At 44.1% G+C, this 27,095-nt stretch overlaps 1 protein-coding gene across 14 annotated transcripts in view; it reads right to left on the minus strand.

Annotated features, from left to right (window-relative positions):
* The window catches only part of ATG13 (autophagy related 13), a 67,958-nt gene that overhangs the window by 18,835 nt on the left and 22,028 nt on the right, over positions 1 to 27,095 (minus strand). For all 14 annotated transcript variants that reach the window (XM_002709079.6, XM_008270389.5, XM_008270363.5 and 11 more), the window contains exons 3-8: positions 14,475 to 14,556; positions 13,096 to 13,176; positions 12,537 to 12,656; positions 7,076 to 7,122; positions 5,649 to 5,789; positions 1,083 to 1,123 (exon numbers count right to left, since the gene is read on the minus strand). In XM_002709079.6, the coding sequence (XP_002709125.2) occupies positions 1,083 to 1,123; positions 5,649 to 5,789; positions 7,076 to 7,122; positions 12,537 to 12,656; positions 13,096 to 13,176; positions 14,475 to 14,543 (499 nt within the window). In that variant the 5' untranslated portion in view covers positions 14,544 to 14,556. The remainder of the gene's footprint in view (positions 1 to 1,082; positions 1,124 to 5,648; positions 5,790 to 7,075; positions 7,123 to 12,536; positions 12,657 to 13,095; positions 13,177 to 14,474; positions 14,557 to 27,095) is intronic.

The raw sequence follows: 27,095 nt of genomic DNA on the forward strand, positions 1-27,095 counted from the left end.
TACGCAGCCACTCCACAGCTAAGTACAGAAGAGTCCCCTTGCAGGTGACACTTCCAACCCAGCTTTCCTGGTTTTCTTGGTTTCATTTCTCCTTTTTCCAAATAGTTGGTGCTCATCAGAAACAGTTAACATGCTCATTGTAGAAAACTAGGGAAATGGGGGCCAGTGTTGTGGTGCAGCAGGTAAAGTTGCCTGCAGCGATGCTGGTATCCCATATGGGCATCAGTTCAAGTCCCAGCTGCTCTACTTCTGATCCAGCTCCCTGCTAACGTGCCTGGGAAAAGCAGCAGAAGATGGCCTAAGTACTTGCGCCCCTATACCCATGTTGGATACACGGAGGGACTTCCTGGCTCCTGCCTGAACCAGCCCCAGCTGTTGTGGCCATTTTGGGGAGTAAACCAGTGGACGGAAGATCTCTTTCTCTCCCTGTCTCTGCAACTCTGCCTTTCAAGCAAACAATAAACAAATCTTTAAACAGAAAAAGAAAACTAGAGAAATAGGCAATTATGTGAAGAGTAAGAGTAGTTAAGTTTCTAGAAATTTGAGTTGAATTATTTGGTTATCCCTTAAAGATCCCGGGACCACCTAACCTGCTTTCCATTTTTTCCTTACTTATATGTATTAAGTGTACTAGCTACATATTACTATAGTTGGCAATCAGGCTCATTTAAGAAGTCAAGAGAGCCCTTAATACAAGTGGTTTTTTTTTTTTTTTTTTTTTTTTTAAGATTTATTTATTTCAAAGGCAGAGTTCCAGAAAGAGAGAGAGGGAGAGACAGAAAGAGAGAGATCCTCCATCCGCTGGTTCACTCCTCAAACAGCTACAACAGCCAGGGCTGGGCCAGTCAGAAGCTAGGAGCTAGGAGCTTCTTCCAGGTCTCCCACATGGATAGCAGGGGCCCAAGGACTTAGGCCAACTTTTGCTGCTTTCTCAGGCACATTAGCAGGGAGGCGGATCATAACCGGAGCAGTCTGGACCGGAACTGGCGCCCATAGAGGATGCTAGTATCGCAGGAGGCAGCTTTACCTGCTATGCCACAACACTGGTCGCAATACAAGTGTTTTTCAACCTTCATACATACCTTCTCCTAGGCCATTCAGTTGAACTTCCCCAAAATATATCCTGCAGGGAAGAAAAAGGAAATATTACTTGATTCTTTACTCTAAGAGTTCACATAGCCCAAACACCTAGGAACAAAACAAAAACAAGCCTTTCTTTCCTTATTTGCATGAATACGTCTCCCAATGGGACCTTAATGCTACTAACGACTTAAACTAAGCTGCAGGCCTAGATATATTTGGAGAGAGCTGGTTAAGAAATGAGGAAAATAGTTAAGAAGAAGCTGCTATTAAGTTTTTTCTCTGCTCTTGTTCTTGCAATGCATTTTAAAAATACAACCTAGTGGGAAATAACGACTACACAACCAAAATTGGTAAACAGATCTGAGATGGCCATGAGAAGACCTGGAGCTCTGCATGCCTGTCAGCCACTCCCAAGTGCATGGGGAAGACAGCAGAAAAGGTTCTCCAGCACAGAATAAGTAACAAGGTGAGGCTATTCCGAAAGGACACAAATGAACATAACAGAATTTCCCCGGGAAGTTCTGTCAACATAAACAAACAAATCTGGATTTAAAATATCTGAATGTATTTTCACAAAACAGTGTTAACAATTAGGGGCCGGCATCTGGCACAGCAGTGCAGCCACCACGTGGGACGCTTGCATCCCATCTCAGATGTTTAGGCTTAGACCTTGGCTCTCCTTCCAACTCAGCTTCCTGCCACCACGCAGGAGACCCTGAGTGAGTTCAAGGACCCTGAGCGAATCCCAGACTCCTGACTTGGTCTGGTCCATCCCCACCCGTGGGCACCTGGGATGCAAACCAAGAGATAGCAGATGGAAGATGGAAGATGAATCTCTGTCTTACAAATAAAATAACAATAAATAAATTTCTTTCCTGTTAGAAAATCTTTAACAGTGATAGCTGACTTCTAGCTTTTTTTTTTTTTTGTAAGATTTATTTATATATTTGAAAGGCAGAGTTACAGAGAATGAGCAAGAGAGAGACAGAGATCTCCCATCCTCTGGCTCACTCTCTCAAATGGCCTCAACAGCTGGGGCTGGGTCAGGCCAGGTGGAAGCCAGGAGCCAGGAACCCACTCCAGGTCTTGCACATGGGTGCAGGGACCCATACACTTGGGCCATCTTCTACTGTTTCCCAGGCACATGAGCAGGGAGCTGTCTGGAAGTGCAGCAGCTGGCACTCAATGTCATGCTCTGTTGGAGGATGCTGGCATCACAGGCCACAGCGGTTAACCCACAGCACAACAACATGGGCAACTAAAAAATTTTTTAAAAAAGGATTTCTTTACAAAAAAAATTAAACATATACTTATGTTTATTTAGTAAAAACTAAGCTCCCACAATGAATAAAGCCCCATGGTTTATTAGGGATAAAGATAAATCTGAGACCCAGGTCTGGGGATTATAGTCCATTATGGGAGAAATGTATATAAATACCTCCAGGAATGGAGGACTGGCTCAAGGCTATTCGAGATTTGTATGCCATGCAGTCTGTAGCAACTACTCGGCTTTCTTAGTGCGAAAGTAAATATAGCTAATATGTAAGGAAAAGGCTGGGCTGTGTTCTTAAAAAAAACTTTATTATCAGAGCCGGAACTGTACCTTAGTGGGTTAAGTCACCACCTGCAGTGCTGGCATCCCATATGGGTGCCAGTTCGAGTGCCGGCTGCTGCGCTTCTGATCCAACTCCTACTAATGGCCTGAGAAAGCAGCAGGAGATGCCACAAGTGCTTGGGCACATGGTAGACCCTGAAGAAGCTCCTGGCTAGGGCCCAGCACTGGCTATTGTGCCTATTTGGGTATTGAACCAGCAGATGGAAGACTTCTCTCTCTCTGCCTCTACCTCTCCTTCTCCCTCTCTGTAGCTCTGCCTTTCAAATAAATAAGTAAATAAATATTTAAAAACAATCACAATAAATAAATTAATTTTGTTAGAAAATCTTTAGCAGTGATAACGGACTTCTAGCTTCTGCCTCTGCCTCTTTATACATCTGCCTTTCAAATAAGTATATGCATCTTTTTAAAAAAAATAAAAATAACAAAATATTGCCAAAAGAGATCTTGGTAGGTCCATTTAATAAAAATCTGACAGAATCTGAGTCAGTTGACTCTTATTTGAATAGTGGTGCAGTGTGTAAAATATGCTGCCTATATTACTAAAGCCTTCAATTCAACTGCTAATCTTTTTTGTACCAAGGTTTAGAGTTCGCCTTTGTTTCTTTATCTTTGGAGAGAGCAATATTACTCAATGAGTATAGTCTGGCTACCTATATAAGAATCAAAGAGGGGCCAGCATTGTGGTGTAGCAGATAAAGTCACCACCTACGATGCTTGCATCCCATATGGGCGCTGGTTTGAATCCGGCTGTTCCACTTCTGATCCATCTCTCTGCTAATGTGCCTGGGAGAGCAGTGGAAGGTAGTCCCAGTTTTTGGGCCCCTGCACCCACATGGGAGACCCAGAAGTTCCTGGCTTCTGGCTTTGGTCTGGCCCAGCTCCAGACTTTGTGGCCATTTGGGGAGTAAACCACCAGATGGAAGATCGATCTCTCTTTCTCTTGACTCTGCCTTTCAAATAAATAAAATAAATCTTAAAAAGAATCAAAGAGGGTGCCAGCATTGTGGCATAACAGGTTAAACCGCTGCCTTCAACACTGGCCACAAGGGCACTGGTTTGACCCCGGCTGCTCCACTTCTTATTTGGCTCTCTGCTAATGAGCCTGGGAAAGCAGTGGAAGATGGCCAAACCTGCATCCAACCTGGGAGACCTGGATAGCTCCTGGTGCCTGGCGCCAGACCAGTCCAGCCTCAGCCATTGCAGCTATTTGGGGAGTGAACCAGCTGATGGAAGATAAATAATTAATAAATAAATCTTAAAAAAAAAAAGGGGCCTTTCACCAGATGGTGCTGAAGGCAAAGAGGGAAGCTCCTGCCTCCCCCAAAGCCAAAGCCAAAGTCAAAGTCAAGACTTTGAAGGCCAAGAAGATCAAGAAGTGTAGAAAAGCATCCACAGCCACAGAACAAAAGAAGACCCACACGTTGTGCAGGTTCTGGGGGCCCAAGACACTATCCTCTGGCAGCACAGCGTGCCCCAAGGAGAAACAAGCATGAGTATTAAGCCATTATCCAGCTGCCCCTGAGCTGACTATGAAGATAGAAGACAACGACAGACTCGTGTTCAACAAGCCCCAGATAAAACAAGCTGTGAAGAAACTCTATGACACAATGTGGCCAAAGACAATACCTGACAGACCTGCTGGAGGGAAGGCACATGTGTGTTCAACTGGCTCCTGGCTATGATGCTCTGGATGTCACCAACAAAACTGGGATCACCTAAACTAAGTCCGGCTGGCTAATTCTAAATATAAATTTTTTTACCATTAAAAAAAAAAAAAAAAAAAAAAACAATCAAAGGGAAGGAGCTTAGTACAGGTAAATGAGAGGTAGGAGACAGAAAATAAGTTTGTATTATATGTGAATAAAATAGTGATTTTCAGACCTGGGAAGGCTATGGAGAAGTCCACAAAAACTGATTAAGAGGGCCAGCATTGTGGCGCAGTGGGGTAACCTGCTGCTTGCAACACTGGCATTCCACCCACACTGCAATGCTGGTTTGTGTTCCAGCTGCCCCACTTCTGATCCAGCTCCCTGCTAATATACCTGGGAAAGCAGCTGAAGATGGCCCAGGTATTTGGATCCATGCCACCTACTTGGGATACTTCAGTTGGGAGTTCAAGGCTCCTGGTTTGTGGCCATTTGGGGAACCAGTGGATGGAATCTCATTCTCATTTTCTCTCTCACTTCCTGGCCCTCTCCATCTCTCTCCCTCTTTCTTTGTAATTCTGCCTTTTAAATAAGTAAATAAATTAGTAAAAAAACAAACTGGAGACAGATGTTTGGCATAGTGTTTCAGACGCTGCTTGGGACAGGCATCTGAACTGGAATCAATGCCCGTGATCAAGTCCTGGCTCCACTCCCATTTCCAGCTGCCTGATAATGCACACTCTGAGGGGCAGCAGGTGAGGGCTCCAGGACTTGGGTCCCCTGCCACTCACATGAGACCCAACGTGAACTCTTGACTCTGCTTCAGCCTGGTCTGTCCCTGGCTGTTGCAAGCATTTGGGAAATGAAGCAGTGGATAAAGATCTTTCTCTGTCTTTGTATCTCTCTGTGTTTCAAATAAAATAAATAAAAATCTAAAATTTAAACAGAAATAGTGGTTAGCCCAAACGTTTTTAATTTAATGCTCGAATATAGAAGATTGTTCAACCTCCCCAAAATAGCCTGTTTTAAGATGTCTTAAGCTCTATTTCCTGATTTGAGATGTGTATCAGCACAGATTTCAAAAATCTATTATACAAGAATCAAGCCTATACAAATACAAAAGGACAATGAACCTGGTGGCTTGGAAAGCTGAGGTTCATAAGACTGGATAGCGATCACATTAAATCTTTAGCATCAACAATCCAACCAATCATAATCACAGGACACCTGAATGGCAATCAGACAATGTACAACATGGTAAGGCTGATGAGTGGGTCAAGAGGTACATCTATGCTGTTTACCTGTACAGTATGACGTATTCATGCCCCTGTTTTCTGGAGAGTCTGTAGGCTGGCGTTACCCGAGTTATTGCAAGGAGAGACTTCAGCAGCAGTGACAGCCTGTTGTACACCGTGTAGGAAACTTTGATTTCTTTATCACACCTGAGGAACACACATTCACTGTCAACGTTCTGCTATTAAATGCTGGAACTGCACAAGGCAAAAATGGTGATTAAAGCATGTTCTGAACTAGAGGGATAATCAGTTGTCAGTTTATCACCAGATGCTAGGGTAAGCCAAAGTTTTACTTTCTCATGCTCTGGACACAGGTGGACTGCACCAAAGGTGCTGGGTGTTTTCTTTCTAGCTTTGAAGTGGTTATCTTGCAAAGACATAAAGCAGCCCATTTAAAAACACATACATTCTGATGTTGCCATGTACTCTCTCCTGAGCTGTGTACTACACAATCTAACAGGAAATCTGGAGAAAAGTGTTTGGTACTAAAATTTTGAACTATAACCTGGCAATTGCTTTATATTTAAGAAAGAAAACAGGGGTCAGTCAGTATTGTGGCTTAGCAGGCTAAGCTGCTGCCTGCAATACTAACATCCCATATGGGCACTGGTGTGTGTCCCAGCTGCTTCACTTCAGATCCAACTCCCTACCAATGCACTTGGTAAAGCAGCAAAAGATGGCCCAAGTGCTTGAGTCCCTGCCACCCCCATGGGAGACCCAGATGGAGTTCCAATTTCCTGGCTTCAGCCTGGCCCAGCCCCAGTCTTTGTGACCATTTGGGGAGTGAACCAGCAGTTGGAAGATCTCTCTCTCTCTCTTTCTCTGCCTCTGCTCTCTGTAACTCTGCCTTGCAAATAAATAAATAAATCTTAAGAGAAAATAATGCTCACACCACAGCACTTATCACTAAGATTTTTCATGCGTTGATATTTCCTCAATTTTCCTGCCTACTCTTTGAAAACAGAAGCTGCAGGCAGGAGGGAAGCTAATCTGCTTCAGAAAGGAGGAAATAATCTCCATCTCCATTCCATGACCAACGCAGTGTGTAAAATGCGGCAGTGAGGGGAAGTCTCCTTGGATGCCTGCCACACAGAAAGCAGACAAAACAGAGCAGTCATGTTACAAGAGCTCGCCAGGGATTTAACCGGAGAACGAGCTGTACCCTGGGAACACAACACAGCCTTTTCAGCTCTCCCTGCGGCTTCTTTCCCTGCGGGGTCTGAGTCTCTCTGGACTGCCGCCCCTCTGAAGGTCATCTCTGTGCTGAGGCTGGAAGCCAAGCATGAAGCAAATTGTAGCAAAGACCCACTGGCTTTGTAAGCAGGTCAGAAAGCCCTGCAGGACTCTGAAAACAAAGGCCTGCTTTCACATGACATCATGTGCTTTATCTCCTCAGCCACCACAACCAAGGATCCAAAGATAGAAGCACTTACTTTTCGTTCATTTCAAGACACCAAATTTCCAGCTCCATAGAATCTCCCTGTAGATAAGACAATTGAAATTTGTTTGATCTTTTAAAAAATTACCTTCTTTTTTTATTGCAAAGCGGTACACGGTCACTTTAAATATACTGGAAGGTAGTGGTGGTTAGATTGCTGCTTGGGGTGTGGGAGTGCCTGTTTTGAATCCCCACTACTGCGCTCCTGATCCCACTCCCCGGGAGGCAGCAGATGATGGCTCAAGTATTTGAGTCTGCCACACATGGAAGGGCCAGCTGAAGTATCAGGCTCTTGGCTTTGGCCTGGCCCAGCCCTCTTTGTTGCAGACATTTGGAGAGTGACCCAGCAGATGGAAGCTCTCTCCACTTCCTTTCAAATAAAATTAAAATAGATAAAATAAATTTTTAAAAATATTGGAAAGTACAGGTAAGTAAAAGGGGGGGGGGGGATGTCAATTTAGAATCCAACCAGCCACTTTTCTAAATACAAGTGGGATCACATTATATATCATATTTATCACCTGCTTTACTCTTAATAAATACATCATAAAATTTTCCTCATAATTAAAAATACAACATCATTTTTAACAGTGATACAGTATTCAGCCACACAACTGCTTTTATCCAAGTAAAATACATCCTAGAAAATACAAATTGTTTCCAAGTTTTCATTAGTACAAACCACACTGTGATAAAAAGCCTTGAGACTAAAACTCACACTCTCAATTTCTTGGAGGCAAACTTTCAGAATTAGTAACCCTGGAACAAAAAATACAGGCTTCTAAGATCTGCTACATATTTCCAAAGTGCCATTCAGAAAGGCCAATAGTTGCAAAATGACAGACAGCTCTTTCCCTTCAATTCCACAGTGGGTAATTTTAGGTATCTTCCACAGATAAGCAAATTTATTACCTTAACAAACTCCTTACTTAAAAGTATTTTAGTTGTCTGTCTTCAGCCCAACTTTCTATGTTATTCTGAACAGACTTACCCAGTGGATAAGGGAAAAAAACGAGAAGACTGGCATGTGTTGTTCACAGCATTGTGTTGAGACACAAGCATCCCACATTGGAGTGCCTGGTTCCAGTCCTGGCTCCTGGCTATGGCCTGGCCCAGCCCCAGCACTGGGTGAGTGAACTAGCAGATGGAAGATATCTCTGTCTCTCTTGTGCCGCCTTTCAAATAAACATTAAAATTAATAAATAAGTAAAAGACTACAATCAGAATCCCTCAATCTTACAACACTTCTGTGTGTTAACCTACTGTGACAGTCACAGGTAATTTTTCCACTGATCAGTTGGAAGAGGCTTAGTTGTTTTCTTTGTTAACAGATTTTATTTATTAATTTATTTTGAGAGGCAGAGTTACGGGCACAGAGAAAGAGAAACAGAGAGAAAGGTCTTCTATCCACTGGTTCATTCCCCAAATGGCTACCACAGGCTGATCTGAAGTCAGGAGCCAGGTCTTCCACATGGATGCAGAGGACCAAGCCATAGTGAACTTGATTGGAAGAGGAGCAGCCGGGACATGAACCGGCACCCATGAGGCCTATTTTAAGCTTTGGAGTAAATTTGCATTACTTCATGAAACAGAACTTTTATGTATTCTAGATAAAATTTACTTTATTATTATTTTTAAAGATTTTTTTTTTTTTTAGTTTGAAAGTCAGAATTACAGAGAGAGAGGGAGAGACAGAGAGATAGATCTTCCATCTGCTGGTTTACTCCCCAAATGGCCACAATGGTTGGGGCTGAGCCAGGCACTTCATCCAGGTCTCCCTAAAATTTAGATGTGTATCCTTCATCCCCTATATCCAAGAGTGTGATGTGGCTTCTCTAAGACAATCAGAACAGTCTACAAACATATCTTAACAGATGCTTGAGAGATCAAAGAGGCTTAGAAAAATAATTTATTCTCTGGCCGGCGCCGCGGCTCACTAGGCTAATCCTCCGCCTAGCGGCGCCGGCACACCGGGTTCTAGTCCCGGTCGGGGCGCCGGATTCTGTCCCGGTTGCCCCTCTTCCAGGCCAGCCCTCTGCTGTGGCCAGGGAGTGCAGTGGAGGATGGCCCAAGTGGTTGGGCCCTGCACCCCATGGGAGACCAGGAAAAGCACCTGGCTCTTGGCTCCTGCCATCGGATCAGCGCGGTGCACCGGCCACAGCACGCTGGCCGCGGCGGCCATTGGAGGGTGAACCAACGGCAAAGGAAGACCTTTCTCTCTGTCTCTCTCTCTCTCACTGTCCACTCTGCCTGTCAAAAAATAAAAAAATTAAAAAAAAATAATTTATTCTATAAACCAGCATTCATGAAGAAGTTTTGTTTTACCAGGGGCTAGGGTCTCTGTGGAATACATATTGATTAACTCAATAAAAATTCATGAGGTGGGGGGGGTCAACACTGTGACGCAGTGGGTTAAAGCCCTGGCCTACAGTGCAGGCATCCCATATGGGCGCCGGTTGGATAGAAGACTTCTCTGACTCTACCTCTCTCTGTATCTCTTTTGAATAAATAAATAAAATATTTTTTAAAAAATTCATGAGGGGCTGGCATTGTGGTACAGTGGGTTAATTCACCACCTGCAACATGGACATTCCATATGAGTGCCAATTCAAGTTCTGGCTGCTCTACTTTCGATCCAGCTCCCTGCTAATGTGCCAGGGCAGCAGCGGAAGATGGCCTTAAGTACTTGGGCTCCTGTCATCCATATAGAGACAGATGGAGCTCTTGGCTCCTGGCTTCCTGCCTTTGGCCCAGCCCAGCCCCAGTCATCTGGAGAGTGAACCAGTGAATGAAAGATCTCTTTCTTTCTTTTTTTTTTTTTTTTGGACAGGCAGAGTTAGACAGTGAGAGAGAGAAAGACAGAGAGAAAGGTCTTCCTTCTGTTGGTTCACCCCCCAAACAGCCGCTACAGCCAGCGCGCTGCGCCACTCTGAAGCCAGGAGCATCCTCCTGGTCTCCCATGTGGGTGCAGTGCCCATGTGCCTTCCCGGGGCACAGCAGAGAGCTGGACTGGAAGAGGAGCAACCGGGACAGAATCCAGCACCCCAACTGGGACTAGAACCTGGGGTGCTGGCGCCGCAGGCAGAGGATCAGCCTAGTGAGCTGCGGCGCACTGGCCAAAAGATCTCTTTCAGTGTGTGTGTGTGTGTGTGTGTCTGTCTCTAACTGAGCCTTTCAAATAAATTCATTAATTTACAAAAATTAATGAAAGCCTACTATACGCCTTCCAAGGCTCTATGCTGAGTTTTGAGGACACAGAAGTGATTCTTTTTTCATATGCTTCTTTATCTCACATACAACTTAAAGAACTGCATAGATAAGATATACTGAGCACAGGAAGGAAAATGGTTACGGTATGAATAGGAACATGTGTTGACTGCCTGTTGAGCACTTCACAAATTAAAACCCTGCAAGACTATGAGGTATCATTTAGACTGGTGATATTAGTTGGGTGGGATTAAGTTGCTTTGTGTAGCTCCAAACTCCATTTGCCTTTTATCATACCACACAGTGTCACAATTTACTTGTGGAAATAGATTAGTAAATTTTCAAGTAACAGTATCTGCCTTAATTGTAATGTGAAAAATGTGAGTACATACATTTTTAAAAATCATAACAGAATATACACTAGAAAAAATATAAACAAAGCACCCAAGAAGTCTAAATAAAGCAGTTACCTCTCTACTAAAAGTTCTGGTTACTGTTTCCCACCCAATTTCCTGCTACTGACCCTGAGAAGGCAGCAAAAAAATGGGCTATGTACTTTTGTCCCTGTCCCCTGTGGGAAACCTAGATGGAGTTCCTGGCTCCTCGGTCTGGTCTGGCCCACACCTGGCTGCTACAGCCATCAGGAGTGACTCAGTGGATGGAAGACATCCGTCTATCTCTGTCTCTCCTCTCTCTTTCTCTGTAGCTCTGCCTTTAAAATAAATCAATATGGGGCTGGCGCTGTGGCGTAGTGAGTAAAGCCGCTGCTTGCAGTGCCAACATCCAATATGGGCGCTGGTTTTAGTCTTCACTGCTCCACTTCCGATCCAGATGGCCTGAGAGGGCGGTGGAGGATGGCCCAAGTCCTTGGGTCCCTGCAACCGTGTGGGAGCCCTGGAAGAAGCTCCTGGCTTCAGATCAGACCAGCTCCAGCCATTACGGCCATGTGGGAAGTGAACCAGTAGATGGAAGATCTCTCTCTCTCTCGGGGCCGGTGCCGTGGCGTTGCGGGTAGGGGCGCCGCTGCTGCCTGCAGTGCCAGCATCCCATATGGGTGCTGGTTCGATTCCCAGCTGCTCCACTTCCAATCCAGCTCTCTGCTATGGCCTGGGAAAGCAGTAGAAGATGGCCCACGTGGGAGACCCGGAAGAAGCTCCTGGCTCCTGCTTTGGATCAGCGCACCTCTTGCCATTGCAGCCAGTTGGGGAGTGAACCAGCAGATGAACCCCTCCCTCTCTCTCTCTCTCTCTCTCTCTGCCATTCCTTCTCTCTGCGTAACTCTGACTTTCAAATAAATAAATAAATCTTTAAAAATAAAAAAAGATCTCTCTTTCTATGTCTGCCTCTCCTTCTCTGTAACTCTGCCTTTCATATAAATAAATAAATCTTTAAAAAATAAATAAATAACTCAACAAATAAATCTTTACCAAAAAAAGGGGAGATTCTTGTAGTGCACATGTGTCTTGAAGGGTGAACAGAAATATGTCAAGTGGGGGCCAGTGTTGTGGCATAGCAAATAAAGCCACTGCCTGCAGCGCTGGCATTTCATATGAGAACCAGTTCAAGTCCTGGCTGCTCCACTTCTCATCCAGCTCCCTGCTAATGTGCTTGGGAAAGCCCCTGTATCCCTGTGGGAGACCCAGATGAAGCTCCTGGCTACTCAATGTGGCCATTTGGGGAGTGAACCAGCAGATAGATGCTCTCTCTGATTTTCCCTCTCCGTAACTCTGCTTTAAAATAAGTAAATATATCATTAAAAGAAAAAAAACTTACTTTATGTGGTTGCCATGAGTACAAAAATCATGGGGCCGGGTCAGCATTGTAGCATAGCGTGTTAAGCTGCCGCCTGCAGCACTGGCCTATTATATGGGCGCCAGCTTTGAGCCCCAGCTGTTCTCCTTCCGATCCAGCTCCCTGCTTACGGCTTGGGAAAAGCAGCAAAAGATGGCCCAAGTATTTGGGCCCCTGACACCTGTGTGGGAGAGCTAGAAGAAGCTCCTGGCTCCTGGTTTCAACCTGGCCCAGAGCTTGCCGTTGGGGGTCATCTGGGGAGTGAACCAGCAGATGGAAGACCTCTCTCTCTGTATAATGCTGCCTTTCAAATAAATAAATTAAAAAATTACAGGGCCTTCAGAGAGTGATTAGAAGTTCAGAGAGGGGGAAGACAGCATAACACTGAGAAAGGAGTTGGAAGCAGAGTGTGAAGACTTGAGTGGCAAGTAAAGACACCAGCCTGGCCCCAAGTTTACCTCAGAAGTCTTGAGAGAGATCTCCACACACATGGACCTCCCGACAGCAGGCAGCTGTCCTGCCAGCGCCTTCTTTGCTTCATGTGTAACCTCTGGGATATCTTTGATTGCTAAGTTAAACTAGAAAACAAAAGGGATTTTCATGTGAAACACTCCCAAGAACACTATGGAGACAGCAGTATGTTAGATAATGCAGGCACTGCTGTGGTTGATAACACGGCCATTCACTTCCCCTTTCCCTACAGAGAGATCCAGCATCAAGCCTCCAAATCTCAGGTTAATTACTGTCACAAAGACGAGACAGCAGGACACTGCTTTTTGTCTTCTAAGGTCTAAGCTTGCCACCAATCACAGCAGAACATGAAGAAACAAATCAATGACTAGAATCTGATAAGGGATATACTTTCTGAGTAACTGGATTAAATGGAATTAGGTATTTTAATGCTAGGAATTAGTAATACTATAAATTGTATTCCTTATTACTGGACTTGAGAACTTCACACTCATTCCTTGTGACAAACACCACACTATGCCCCTTAGCAAAGAACAGGAATTTTACCCAGTCTGAACCCGTCGGGGATGAAGATGAGCGAGTACAGATCTTCTCACCAAGTCGAGCCTGGACGATCACTTGGACAGTCTAAAAACAGCAAACAAAACAGATGAGGTCTTAAACGGATCAGATGCCTAATCACAGCTAAAATCTTATCTATAAAGAGTTAAAAACCTGCCAATTAGTACTAAAATATACTTCAGGAAAGGGTACAGTTGTAAATGTTCAAGAACAGTAGAAAGACCACAAAAAAGATATAAACACTCCTGAGGGAAAAGTGCCAACCAGTAACAGTAATTAATAGTTTGAGGCTTGGAATCTATAATATTTTCACACAGCAGAAAGAAAGCTACACATGGTGGCTGTGAAGTTCATAAAGAAACAAGTGCATGGCCGGCGCCGTGGCTCACTAGGCTAATCCTCCGCCTAGCGGCGCCGGCACACCGGGTTCTAGTCCCGGTCGGGGCGCCGGATTCTGTCCCGGTTGCCCCTCTTCCAGGCCAGCCCTCTGCTGTGGCCAGGGAGTGCAGTGGAGGATGGCCCAGGTGCTTGGGCCCTGCACCCCATGGGAGACCAGGAAAAGCACCTGGCTCCTGGCTCCTGCCATCGGATCAGCGTGGTGCGCCGGCCGCAGCGCGCTGGCCGCGGCGGCCATTGGAGGGTGAACCAACGGCAAAGGAAGACCTTTCTCTCTGTCTCTCTCTCTCACTGTCCACTCTGCCTGTCAAAAAAAAAAAAAAAAAAAAAGAAACAAGTGCAACTGTAGGTCTGCATATTCCCTGTCACAAACTTCTGACTTCACGGTAGATTTAAAACAGGAATTCCACCAATTACTCATAGCATTTGGTCCACAAGGCCAAAGCTTTCTATATAATTTTACAACCAGCATCAACTGCAAGGATTGTTCTGGTAGAACAATTGTTGAGCACTGATTCAGGTTGGCATGATTTTTAGATTTAGGAAATAGTATTCAAAATTCAGTTTTAATTCGAGGAAAGGGGCAATGGATGTAAGCGGGACGGTTCACGGTGGCTGAAGCGCAGGGAAAGCTGCACAAAATGCTGTCCAGTCCAAGCCAAGTCTTCCTTCCCACCCTGAGGAACACACTGTGCCAGGAACCTGGCATGACAGTTTGACATTTCTACAAACAGCCTTGCCAAAGGATTTCTGAACAAGTAGCTCTGGAAAATTGGAAGCTACTTTTTAGTTACGCCCCCAATGCCACCCCCATACTTCACAGTTTGGTTTACACAGACAGAAGTATCCCTTAAAATGGGCAAGCTGCAAGCTGTTATGCTACATTTCCAAAGAGGGTTCTCAAAAGGGGGAAGCATGGAAACTATTTCTGACAGTTTGAGGCTCAAGAGGGTAGACATATTACCTACCTTGAGGGCAAAAAATTTAATGAACTTGTCCAGGTCCTTTCTGTCTTGGGAATTGAGATCAGTTTCCATTGCCTATAGGAATCTAAAACAGGGGGAAAAAGAAAAAGCAATGAAGCATGTGATCAATACCTTGGAAAAGGGATTGTTCCATCCATGCATGCAGAAATGGTATTGTCTAGTAGCTTAGGAATAGTTAATGGGAGTGGGAGGCAAAAAGAATTTTTCCCCCTATAACTAAAGACAGCAAAGTAAAAAATATTCTCTCTTAAGGAGAATAAACCCCATAAAAGAACTATATCTAGAAACCTAAAAAACTGGAAGAAGACATTTTATCAGATTGGAAACTATGAGCTTTTCATGTAACTTAATAGAGACCTTACATTTTTTAATAGACAAAAATAATTTATTATCCAGAAAAATTTCAAACTAAGATTTAATGAGACACAAGTTTTTTTTTAAAGCAACACAAAATGAGTTAATTTATATTAGTTTCAAAGGCCACTAAGTCAATTAAACTTTGAGGCTATAATCTGGTGATCAGAAAAGCCCTTTCTCCTGACACAAATCACACTTGAGAGCATCTACATATAATTTCAGGGGCGCTTCATGGATTTCATGACACCCACCATATATATGCATCCCCTACTCGCCTTTAGGAAGGTCTGAGATGGGCTGATTGAGGAAGAAAACATTTAGGGAGGAAAAGCATGAAGAGATAAGAAAATAAGCAATAAAGAGCCAAACAGGATTAGCAATAGGAAGCACACCCATTTTCCATAGAACTGCTTCTGTGTGGCAGGGAGTAGGGGCTGCTGAGGCCAGACTATGCCGGTCTCAAATGCAGTGCTAAAGCCTCAACTGCATCTAGTGTGCCAGCTACAGGAGCCCACCACAGGCCTAGCACAGAGTGACCAGGCCACTGGAATGGTGCTGCAGAAAAAGTGTTGTTAGCATAATGCACAACAGTTTTGAGTATGAGAAATAGGAAAAACAGTGAGGTTCTGGACAAAATCCAGGCTAAAATTTAGCAAAGACAAAATTTAGAAACAGCATGGATGGAGATATTTTAAAGGAAGAGCTGATAACATTTAAACATGAATTGTAGAACAGAGATAAAAGGAGTACCAGGTTTTAAATGTGGGCAACTAAGAAGTTTAAGGGAGTTTAACAAGCAACAAGGAAGCCAAACAGGGAACTGGTTTTAGGGAAAGGTATAAACAAAAGGAGAGAGCTGAACAAGAAATAATGAGTGCAAGCTTAAAATTTTATTGTAATATAACTTACATGCAGTGAAATACACAAATCCTGAGTTTACAGTTCAGTAAATGATGGAACAAGGACATAAGCCTCAGCCATTCTTGCTCACTGCTCAAAAGATAAACATTGGAATGCACTCCTTGCCCTTGAATCTCAGTTGGGTCTCCCACCCTACTGCCTTCATCCCCACCTGCATTCTCCTCCAGGTTCCCAAGGCCCTGCCCAGTTCCAGGAATTCCCCTCTGCCTGCTGCCCCCACCCTCACCCCCACCCCTCCTAAAATATAAAAAGGCTCAATCCCTGGGGGTCAGAGCCTTCTGCAATGTGTTCCATCAGTGTGCGCATGGGCGGCTGGTCACCCACCTCCATGAATTTATCTTTGAATAAATTGGGTCTGGCTGTAAACTCGTACACTGCCTCCTCTCTATTCTGCACCTCTTTTCCTAACATTTGTGGTGCCCCGTGTGAGAAGGCACCAATCTACAACTCTTCCTAACAGTAAATATTTTAGGAAGTATTTATTTATTTGAAAAGGAGAGCACCAGAGGAAAGACACAGAGAAATGTTCCATCCACTGATTCATTCCCCAAATAGCTGCAACAGCCAGGAGCCAAGAACTCCACTCAGGTCTCTCACATGGAGGACAGGGGGCCCACGAACTTGGCCATCATCTGCTGCCTTCTCAGGCTCATTAGCAGGAAGCTGGATTGGAAGTAGAGCAGCCAGGACTAGAACCGGCTCTCAGATAAGGGATGCTGGAGTCGCAAATTGTGGTTTAACCTGCTGCATCACAAATGCTAGGCCCATCAGTAAATATTTGTATACACATATATAACATATACCCACAATATTGATCAAACTATGGAACATTTTCACTATTCTCAAATGTGCCCTTGTGCCCCTCAACCCCTAGTCAATAAATTCACCAAAAGGTAACCATTATCCTGACCTGATCTATCACCACAGATTAGTTTTATCTGCTTTGAATTTCTTATATTAACTCTTTTGTGTACAGCTCCTAATCACCATTATGTTTCTAAGATTCATCTATATTATTGCATGTAGCAGTAATATATTTTTTCATTGTGATATTGTACTCCATTTTAAGAATATTCCTTAAATTTTAAAAGAAATTGTACTGTTCCTGTTTTAACTACTAATTCTTGCATATCTGTTCAATGTTATCTGAAGTAAAGTCAGGAGTGCTTATGTTGGGTATACAAGTTTTCTGTCAAGCAATTTTGTAATACTTATACCAATTTACACTTCCACCAGTGGTGTTTGAGAGTTTCACATTATTCCAAATCTATACCAGTACTTGGTACCTTAAATTCTTTACATGTAGCCATCCTTCCAGGGATGTTGTAACTAATGGGGGACAGTTAAAGTTGGAGACAGTGTTAGGAAAATGGCACAGTCTTATCTGTGGTGCGATCTATCCCCAACACCATCCTAGGCCCTAGCCCCGGAGGCCATTGCTGGGTGACCCCATGGCCCAACCACAGGTGTCAGCTCCACTCCCATCCGAATGGGATTCGCTGCTCCCACTTCCCTGCCCTCCCCCTGGCAAAGGTTTAACAGGTCCCGTTCCTGAAAACGTGTCTCTCTCTCTTGATCCCTCTCCTCCTCTCTCACTCTTTTGCCCCCCCATCCCCCAGCCCCATCTGTCAGGCTTCCCCCACCTGACAAGAAACGTTTCCTCTAACTCGGTGTTTGGTGTGTTTTGTGGCGGCCTTGCAGACAGAAGTGTGTATTCCCCAGAAGAAAGGATAGTTAAAATTCTAACAGGTAAAATCGTAAAAGCATAAGGTATTCGCTTTTCATTACTATGACAAATTACCTGAGGCAGCCTCTTTTTTTATAGGAAGCTTATTTCAGCTCACCATTCTGGAGACGCAAGGTCTAGGGTCTCATCTGGCATTGGCCTTCTTGCTGACAGAGTTGCAAGGGAGAGCAAAGCATCACATAACAAAAGGCAGGGAATGGATGTGTTCCCTTTCCCTCTGTGAGATCTTTTATAAAGCCATCAGGAGTCAGTCAAGGGCTCTACCCCAAGGATCTAATCCAACCTAAATCTTTCCAAAGGCCCCACCTCTAAACACCAAATTGGATTGTTTCCCCCTCTTAGTATCATCAACCTAAGACACTGGAGATCAATCCTTATGAGTACTGGGGATAAATATTCAAACCATAGCAATATTCTACCATAGCAGGCAGAAAAAACTGAGATCCTAGGAAAATACCCACAGAAAAGAAGCACAGAAAGAAGTACAGTAACACACCGCATAAGAAAGTTTCAGTCTCGGATGCACACATGTAAGATGTTGGTCTCCTGATGCCGTAACTGTCTAAGTCTGTGTGAGGATACTTTATCATGTTCCCACAACTACCACACTGACTAAGGACACATTTCTCAAAACTATCCTTGTTGCTAAGTGATATGTGACTGTACACTTAAAAAAATCTTCAAAACACTAGCAAACAACAGTACATTAAACAGGTTATTTACCGGGTGGCTGGCATTGTGATGTACTGGGTAAAGCGGCCACCTTTGATACCAGCACAACTCCAGCATCCCACATAAATGCTGGCTCGTGTCCTGGCTACTCCACTTCCCATCTAGCAGAAGATGGCTAAAGAACTTGGGCACCTGCCACCCATAAGGTACACCCAAATGAATCTCCTGGCTCCTGGCTTTGGCCAGGTCCAGTGCTGGCCACTGCAACCATTTGAGAGTGAATCAGCAGATGGAAGACTTTTCTCTCTGTTTCTCCCTCTCATTCTGTGACTCTTTCAAATAAATAAATCCTTAAAAATTAATCACTATGATCCAGTGCAGCAAAGATGTCAACATAAGCAAATCAATAAATGAAGGACAAAAGCTATACTATGGTTTTAGTTGATGTAAAAAAAACCATGACAAAATGACATTATTTTCTGATAAACAGTCTCAACAAATAGGTAAAGAAAGAATGTATTTCAACATAATAAAGACTATCTATGAGCCGGCTCCACGGCTAGGCTAATCCTCTGCCTTGAGGCGCCGGCACACCAGGTTCTAGTCCCGGTTGGGCGCCGGATTCTGTCCCGGTTGCCCCTCTTCCAGGCCAGCTCTCTGCTGTGGCCAGGGACTGCAGTGGAGGATGGCCCAGGTGCTTGGGCCCTGCACCCCATGGGAGACCAGGAGAAGCACCTGGCTCCTGCCATCGGATCAGCATGGTGTGCCGGCCGTAGCGCACTGGCCGCGGCAGCCATTGGAGGGTGAACCAATGGCAAAGGAAGACCTTTCTCTCTGTCTCTCTCTCTCTCACTGTCCACTCTGCCTGTCAAAAAATAAAAAATAAATAAATAAATAATTAAAAAGACTATCTATGACAAACCCATAGCTAACATCATACTGGATGGGCGGCAAAAACTGAAAGCTTTACGTCTAACATCTAGAACCAAACCAAGATGCCCACTCTCACCATTTCCTCTCAATCCAGTACTGGAAGTCCTAGCCAAAGCAATTAGAGAGGAGGAAGAAATAAAATACATCTAAATTGGAAAGGGAGAAGCCAAATTATGACTGCAGACAACACAATCTTACATATATAAAATCCTAAAGACTCCAATAAGAAACTATTAGAATAAGTGAATTGAATTTAATACAGCTGTAAGATACAAAATCTACAGAAATCCATGAAGTTTCTATACACAACCAGCAAATTGTCTGAAAAAGAAATCAAGCAAACAATAAGTGACAAAATAGCGACAAAAAATAAAATACTTAAGAACAAACGTAATCAAAGAGATGTCTACACTGAAAACTATAAAACATTAATGAAAGAAACTGAATAAAACACAAATAGAAATATATCCCTGGGGCCAGTCCTGTGGCATGGTAGGTTAAATCTCCTCTGCCTGTGGTGCTCTTATATGGATGCCAGTTCGAGTCCTGGCTGCTCCACTTCCGATCCAGTTCCCTGCTAATGGTCCGGGAAAGGAGAAGATGGCCCAAGTGCTTCAGTCCCTTCACCTACGTGGGAGACCCTTAAGAAGCTCCTGGCACCTGGTTTTGGATCAGCCCAGCTCTGGCCATTGTGGCCATTTGGAGAGTGAACCACTGGAGGGAGACTTCTCTCTCCTTCTCTCTGTCTGTAAGTCTGCCTCTCAAATAAATTTTTTGGGGCCGGTGCTGTGGCGCAGAGGTTAACGTCCCATATGCGTGATGGTTCAAGAGCTGGCCGCTCCATTTCCGATCCAGCTCTCTGCTGTGGCCTGGGAAAGCAATGGAAGACGGCCCAAGTCCTTGGGCCCCTGCACCCACGTGGGAGACCTGGAAGAAGCTCCTGGCTCCTGGCTTCAGATCGACACAGCTCCAGCATTTATGGCCATCTGGGGAGTGAACCAGCGGATGGAAGAACCTCTCTCTCTCTCTGCCTCTCCTCTCTCTGTGTAACTCTATCAAATAAATAAATAAATCATTAAAAAAATAAAAGGACACAATTGGTTAAAAAAAATCCCATGTTCATGAACTGGAAGAATTAGTATTGCTAATCAGTATTACCCAGAGCCATCTACAGATTGAATGCAATCCCCATCATAATACTAATAACAGTGGCAGGCATTACAGTGCCCCTTGAGACTTCGGCATCCCATATGCTGGTTCAATTTCTGGCTACTCAGCTTCTAATCCAGCTTTCTGCTAATGCATCCCGGAAGGCAGTATATGATGGCTCAAGTACTTGGGTCCCTGCCACTCATAAAGGAGAGTTGAATTAGGTTTTTGGCTCCTGGCTTTGTCCTAGTCCAAGTTCAGGCCCTTAAGAACATTTAGGGAATAAGCAGCAAATGGGAGTTTTCTTCTGTCTCTGTTTCTCTGCCTCTCAATTGGGGAAAAAAAAAAAAAAGGATCTGAATAGACACACAAATGTCCAAAAGGTATATGAAAAAACATCCAACATCATCACTCCTATTAGAACGACTATTATCGTCAAAACAACAGAGAACAAGGGGTAGAGGGGATGTGGAGAAAGGGGAATCTTTGCACAGCATTGGTAGAAATGTAAGGCTAAAAAATTAAACACAAAGCTCAAAGAATGAAATATAGAACTACCTTATGTACTTTCTTGGCATATATAAAAATGAAATTAGTTTGTTGAAGAGATATCAGCACTCCTATGTTTACTGCAGCATTATTCACAATAGCTAAGACACAGAATCTAACTAAGTCCCTATCAACAGATCATGGATAAAAAATGTAGTATATACATAAAATGGAATACTATTACAAGATAAAAAAGAAGAAAATCCTGTCAATTGCAACAACAAGGATTGGAAGACATTATGCTAACTGAAATAAGCCAGGCACCAAGATACAAATGTCCGATTTCACTCTCAGATGAAATCTAAAAAGGGTGATTCCATAGCAGCAGAGTAGAGTGATGGTTACCAGGTTACCAGGTGGTTGACAGGGACTGGGAGATGTTGTGCAAAGGATACAAACTTACAATTAGGAGGAATAAGTTGGAGAGAGCTATACAGCATGAGGACCACAGTTAATGACTGTATATTCTATTCTTGAAAACATGCTGAGGGGGAGGGAGGAAGGGAATATTACTGTGTTCTTAGAATTATATCTACAAACCATACTGAATCTATTAAACACTAATTTAAAATTTTTTAATTAAAATAAAGAAAAGCCGAGAGTGAATGCTAAATATCCTCACCACAAAAATGTTAACTATGAGAAATAAAGCATATTTTAATTAGATTGAACTATTCCACAATGTATATATACTACAAAACATCAGATTTACATAATACATATAATTGTCTGTTAATTGAAAATAAACAAAGAAATAACTTTTAAAAAAAGGAAACCACAAAGATATAAGAAGTAATTGGTGAAACAGGAGGCAATGTTCATTGAAACTGAAGGAAAATGAACGTTTCAAAATGAAGGGATGGGGCTGGCACTGTGGCACAGCAGGTAAAAGCTGCCACCTGTGGTGCCTGCATCTCACATGGGCGCCAATTCAAGACCCAGCTGCTCCACTTCTGACCCAGCTCCCTGCTAATGTGCTTGGAAAAACAGCGGAGGGCTGAAGTACTTGGGTGCCTGTCTGTACCCATGTGGGAGACCTGGAAGAAGTTCCTGGCTCCTGGCTTCAGATCAGCCCAGCTCCAGCTGTTGCGGCCATTTGGGGAGTGAACCAGCAGATGGAAGATCCCTCTCTCTCTGTAACTCTGCCTTTCAAATAAAAATAAATAACTCTTAAAAAAAAAAAAAAGATGAAGAGATCTTGAAACAGTATAAAATTCTCCAGAGGTGAAGGGAAGGACTGAGGAAAGTCACTGGGCTTGGCTAACAGCTTCTGAGGGGATGGTTTGTGTGAGTAGAAACTGGGAATGGATGGAGCTAATTCGGAAAAGTAAGACAGAAAAAGAACTCAAACTGTCTTGTTAAAAGGATTTTTCCCTTAGGATATAGGTATCCTAGCAAATTTACAAAGAAGGGGAAGAAAACAATGAAGGAAAAAGAGAACATATGAGAAAAGAAATAATCATTAAAATAAGGTGCCATGGGGGCCGGTGCTGTGGCACAGTGGGTTGATGCCCTAGCCTGAGGCGACGGCATCCCATATGGGTGCCAGTTCGAGACCCGGCTGCTCCACTTCCGATCCAGCTCTCTGCTGTGGCCTGGGAATGCAGTAGAAGATGGCCCAAGTCCTTGGGCCCCTGCACGTACGTGGGAGACCCAGAAGAAGCTCCTGGCTCCTGGCTCCTAGCTCCTGGCTTCGGATCGGTGCAGCTCCGGCCATTGTGGCCAATTGGAGAGTGAACCACTGGATGGAAGACCTCTCTCTCTCTCTCTCTCTCTGTCTCTCCTCTCTGTGTAACTCTGACTTTCAAATAAATAAATAAATCTTTAAAAAAAAAAAAAAAAAGAAAAGAAATAAAATGCCCCAGAATGATCAACTGGGATCCAGAGCAGGTCAATAGGCTAAGTGATTCAAACAATATAAATGACTTATCTTTGGAGTCTACCATGTGTAGGGTTTTGCTTTTTATTTTCTGCTGTTGTTGTTTCAGACTTATTTATTTATTTGAAAGGCAAGTTGACAGAGAAAAAAAGAGAGATACACAGATCTTCCATCTGCTGGTTCACTCCCCAAATGGCTACAACAGCCATGTCTGGGCCAGGCTGAGGCCAGGAGTCAAGAACTCCATCTAGGTCTCCCACACGGGTGGCCGGTTCCCAATTATTTGGGCCATGATTCACTGCCTACCCAGCTGCATTAGCGGGAGGCTGGATTGCAAGCAGCGCAGCCAGAACTCCAACTGGCACTTCTCTAGGATGTGGCACCACAACCAGAGGCTGCACGACAATGCTGGCCCCTCACCTGTATGTTTGACAGCATTTGAAATATATATCCACCTTTAGACCTTCCCAGCTTTGGTTAAAAAAGTGTTAAAGTGAAAATAAAAAGACCTGTGAAAAGTCTATCAAATAAAAATTACAAAAGGTCATTGTTTTGGACTAAACTCCTGTACCAGTCCCAACAGAGCAGACTAAAAATGGGAATGGAGTCACTCACAATTAGTTGCTCATTTGACCTTCTGAGAACAGGCAACTTTTATCTGGGATTATAATGAATTTCCTCCACCTTAATCCTTATACCAAAAAGGTAACCTAACGTAACCTGATATTAATCATTCAGATCTTTTTCTATTTCCCTGCCCCAGCATCACAAGGAGAGTAACTTTAAAGTGACCATCTAGGAGCAGGCATTGAATGCATCCAGTAAGTCCCTGCTTGGGATTCCTGTATTCCATCCGAGTGCCTGCTTCCTGTCTCTTAGTTGCTCTGCCTCCTATCCAGCTGCCCACTAATGTGCACCCTAAAAGGCAGGACTACTTGGGTCCCTGCCACCCACCCATGAGACCTGGACGGAGTTCCAGGATAATGGCTTTCAGTCTCACTCAGCCCTGGCTGTTGTTGGCATTTGGGAGTGAACCAGCAGATGGAAGATCTCTTTCTCTGCCTTTCAAGTAAAATGAAAATAAATACACTTAACTGACTGATCCTCTTTTGGTTTTGTTTGTTCCTAATTTCTTCAGCTCCTGTCTATAAAACTAGCTACTTCTGCTTGGCTCTTCACAACAATTATTTTATTTTTTAAAAAAAGATTTATTTATTTATTTGAAAGGCAGAGTTACAGAGAGGCAGAGGCAGACAAAGAGAGAGAGGTCTTCCATCTGATGGTTCACCCCTCAAACAGCCACAATGGCTAGAGCCAGGAGCCAGGACCATCCCCTGGGTCTCCCATGCACTGCAGAGGCCCAAGCACTTGGGCCATCTTCTACTGCTTTCCCAGGCCATAGCTGAGAGCCGGATTAGAAGAGGAGCAGTAGGACTCGAACCGGTGCCCATATGGGATGCTGGTGCCACAGATGGGCAGCTTTACCCACTATGCCACAGCACTGTCCCATTATTTTAATTTTTTTCTTTTTAAAGGTTTATTTATTTGAAAGTCAGAGCTACACAGAGAGAGGAGAGGCAGAGAGAGAGAGGTCTCCCATTCAATGGTTCACTCCCCAACTGGCCGCAACGGCCAGAGCTGCGCCGATCTGAAGTCAGGAGCCAGGAGCCTCTCCGGGTCTCCCAGGCAGATGCAGGGGCCCAAGGACCTGGGCTATCCTCCACTGCTTTTCCAGGCCACAGCAGAGAGCTGGATCAGAAGTGGAGCAGCCGGGACTTGAACTGGCGCCTACATGGGATGTCGGCACCACAGGCTGGTGTTATGATACAGCAAGTTAAGCTGCAACTGGTGATGCCGGTATCCCATATTGGAATGCCAGTTTGAATCCCAGCTGCTCCACTTTCAACTTAGCTTCCTACTAATGTATCCGGGAAGGCAGTGGATGATGACCCTAGTACTTAGGTCCTTGCCACCCATGTGGGAGACCAGGAAGGAGTTCCTGATTCCTGACTTCGGCCTGACCAGCCCTGGCTGTAATGGCCATTTGGGGGAGTGAACCAGCAGATGGAAGATACCCTGACCTTATCACATTACCTTTCAAATAAATAAATAAATATCTTTTAAAAAGTATTTATTTACTTGGGGAGCAAAGATAGAATTCTTATCCACTATGTCACTCCCCCAAATACCAGCAAGTTGAAGCCAGGAGCCAGGAACTTAATCCAGGTCTCCCATGTGAGTGGCAGGGATCCAACTACTTGAGCAAGAACTGCAGCCTCCCAAGGTCTGCACTGGCAGGAAGCTGAAGTCAGGAGCCAGAACCAGATATCTAACTCAAGCATTCTGATATGGCACACAGGTGTCTAAACCTCTTTTTTTTCTTTTTTTTTAAACTTTTATTTAGTAAATATGAATTTCCCAAGTACAGTTTATGGATTACAATGGCTTCCCCCCATAACTTCCTTCCCACCAGCACCCCTCCCATCTCCCGCTCCCTCTCCCATTCACATCAAGATTCATTTTCAATTATTTTTATATACAGAAGATCGATTTAGTATATATTAAGTAAAGATTTCATCAGTTTGCACCCACACAGAACATAAAGTGTAAAATACTGTTTCAGTACTAGTTATAACATTAATTCACGTTAAACCTCTGGGCTCAATGTCCACCCCATTTATTCTGTTACGGAATAAAGTATTGTCCAACTCTTGAACCTAAAATAAAGACAATTAAAAACTTCAAATTATTGTAGTTTTGTCCAGTTAAGCAGTTCAATGGTCTGAAGCAAAACAGCAACAGATTTGAGATGAGAACTGCACAGGAATTTACAGACTACACTGGAACCTGCATTCTCACCACTAACACATATATCTCTGCAATATAACAGAACAATAACTCCTGTGGCTTTTTGTATAACTGATTGTACTAAAAGGATTATGTAACTACAGTTACTATGTCAAAAAGGGCTGGTCTCCACTGGGGAGAAAGTTATCTCCTAGGCATCAGTGCTTATAAGCCCTTAGGCCCTTAAGGCTTTGGCCTGGCCCAGCCCCAGATATTGCAGCTGTTTGGGGAGTGAACAAGTGGATGGAAGATCTCTCTGTCTTCTCTGTAACTCTACCTTTCAAATACACTAAAAAAAAAAAAAAAAAAAAGGCAAAACAAATCTCTACTGACAAGCAAGCAGATCAGCATTGCCAGAGGCTGAGAGTGGGAGTGGGGATGGAAGAAAAGGAAGGGACGGAGGAACAGAATGACAGAAATTTCCGTTTTGAGTATGGGCTGATTACAAGAGTTACACATTTCCCAAAACTTATCAAATTGTACACTTACAATGGATACAATTTAGTCCATGTCAATTACTCAACAGAAAATATAAATTAAAAAACAAACAAACAAACATGGATTTATGGGGCCAGCACTGGAGTATATCTGGTTAGGCTGCTCCCTGCAACACCAGCATCCCATTTGGGCACCAGTTCAAGCCCTGGCTGCTCCACTTCCCATCCAATGTCCTGCTAATGTGCCTGGGAAAGCAACAGCAGATGGCCCAAGTACTTGGGCCCCTGAACCCATGTGAGAGACCCAGTAGAAACTTCAAGCTCTTGGCTTCGGTCTGGCCCAGCCCGGGCTCTTGCAGTCATTTGGGGAGAGGATGAAAACCACTGAACCAGTGGATGAAAGATCATTCTCTTTCTCCCTCTTACTCCTTTTCCTCTCTGTAACTCTGCCTTTCAACTAAATAAACAAATCTTCAATATTTATATGTAATATATGTAAAACACACACACACACACACACACACATGGATTTACAGGCGCTATAGCTAAGTGATGGGAACATTAGGTTCTTTCAAGTGACCTTGGGCCAGTGCGGTGGTGCAGTATGTTAAGCCGCTATCTGCAGTGCTGACATCCCATACAGGTGTCAGATCGGGACCTGGGTGCTACACTTTTGAACAGGCTCCCTGCTAATGTGCCTGGGAAAGCAGCAGAGGAAGGCTCAGGTGCTGAGGCCCCTGCAACCATGTGGGACACCTGGAGGAAGCTCCTGGATCCTGGCTTTGGCCTGGCCCAACCCGGGCCATTGTGGCCATTTGGGGAGTGAACCAGTGGATGGAAGATCTGTCCCTCCCTCTCTCTGCTCCTTACCTATAAATAAATAAATAGAGGCCGGCGCTGTGGCACGGCGGGTTAATGCCTTGGCCTGAAGCGCTAGCATCCCATATGAGCGCCAGTTCTACTCCCAGCTGCATCTCTTCCAATCCAGCTCTCTGCTATAGCCTGGGAAAGCTGTAGAAGATGGTCCAAGTCCTTGAGCACCTGCACCCATGTGGGAGACCTGGAAGAAGCTCCTGGCTTCAGATCAGTGCAGCTCCGGCCATTGCAGACAA

Source organism: Oryctolagus cuniculus, chromosome 1 (genome assembly GCF_051225735.1).
Source record: "Oryctolagus cuniculus isolate XC-2025 breed Fujian yellow rabbit chromosome 1, ASM5122573v1, whole genome shotgun sequence".
NCBI classification, from domain to species: Eukaryota; Metazoa; Chordata; class Mammalia; order Lagomorpha; family Leporidae; genus Oryctolagus; species Oryctolagus cuniculus.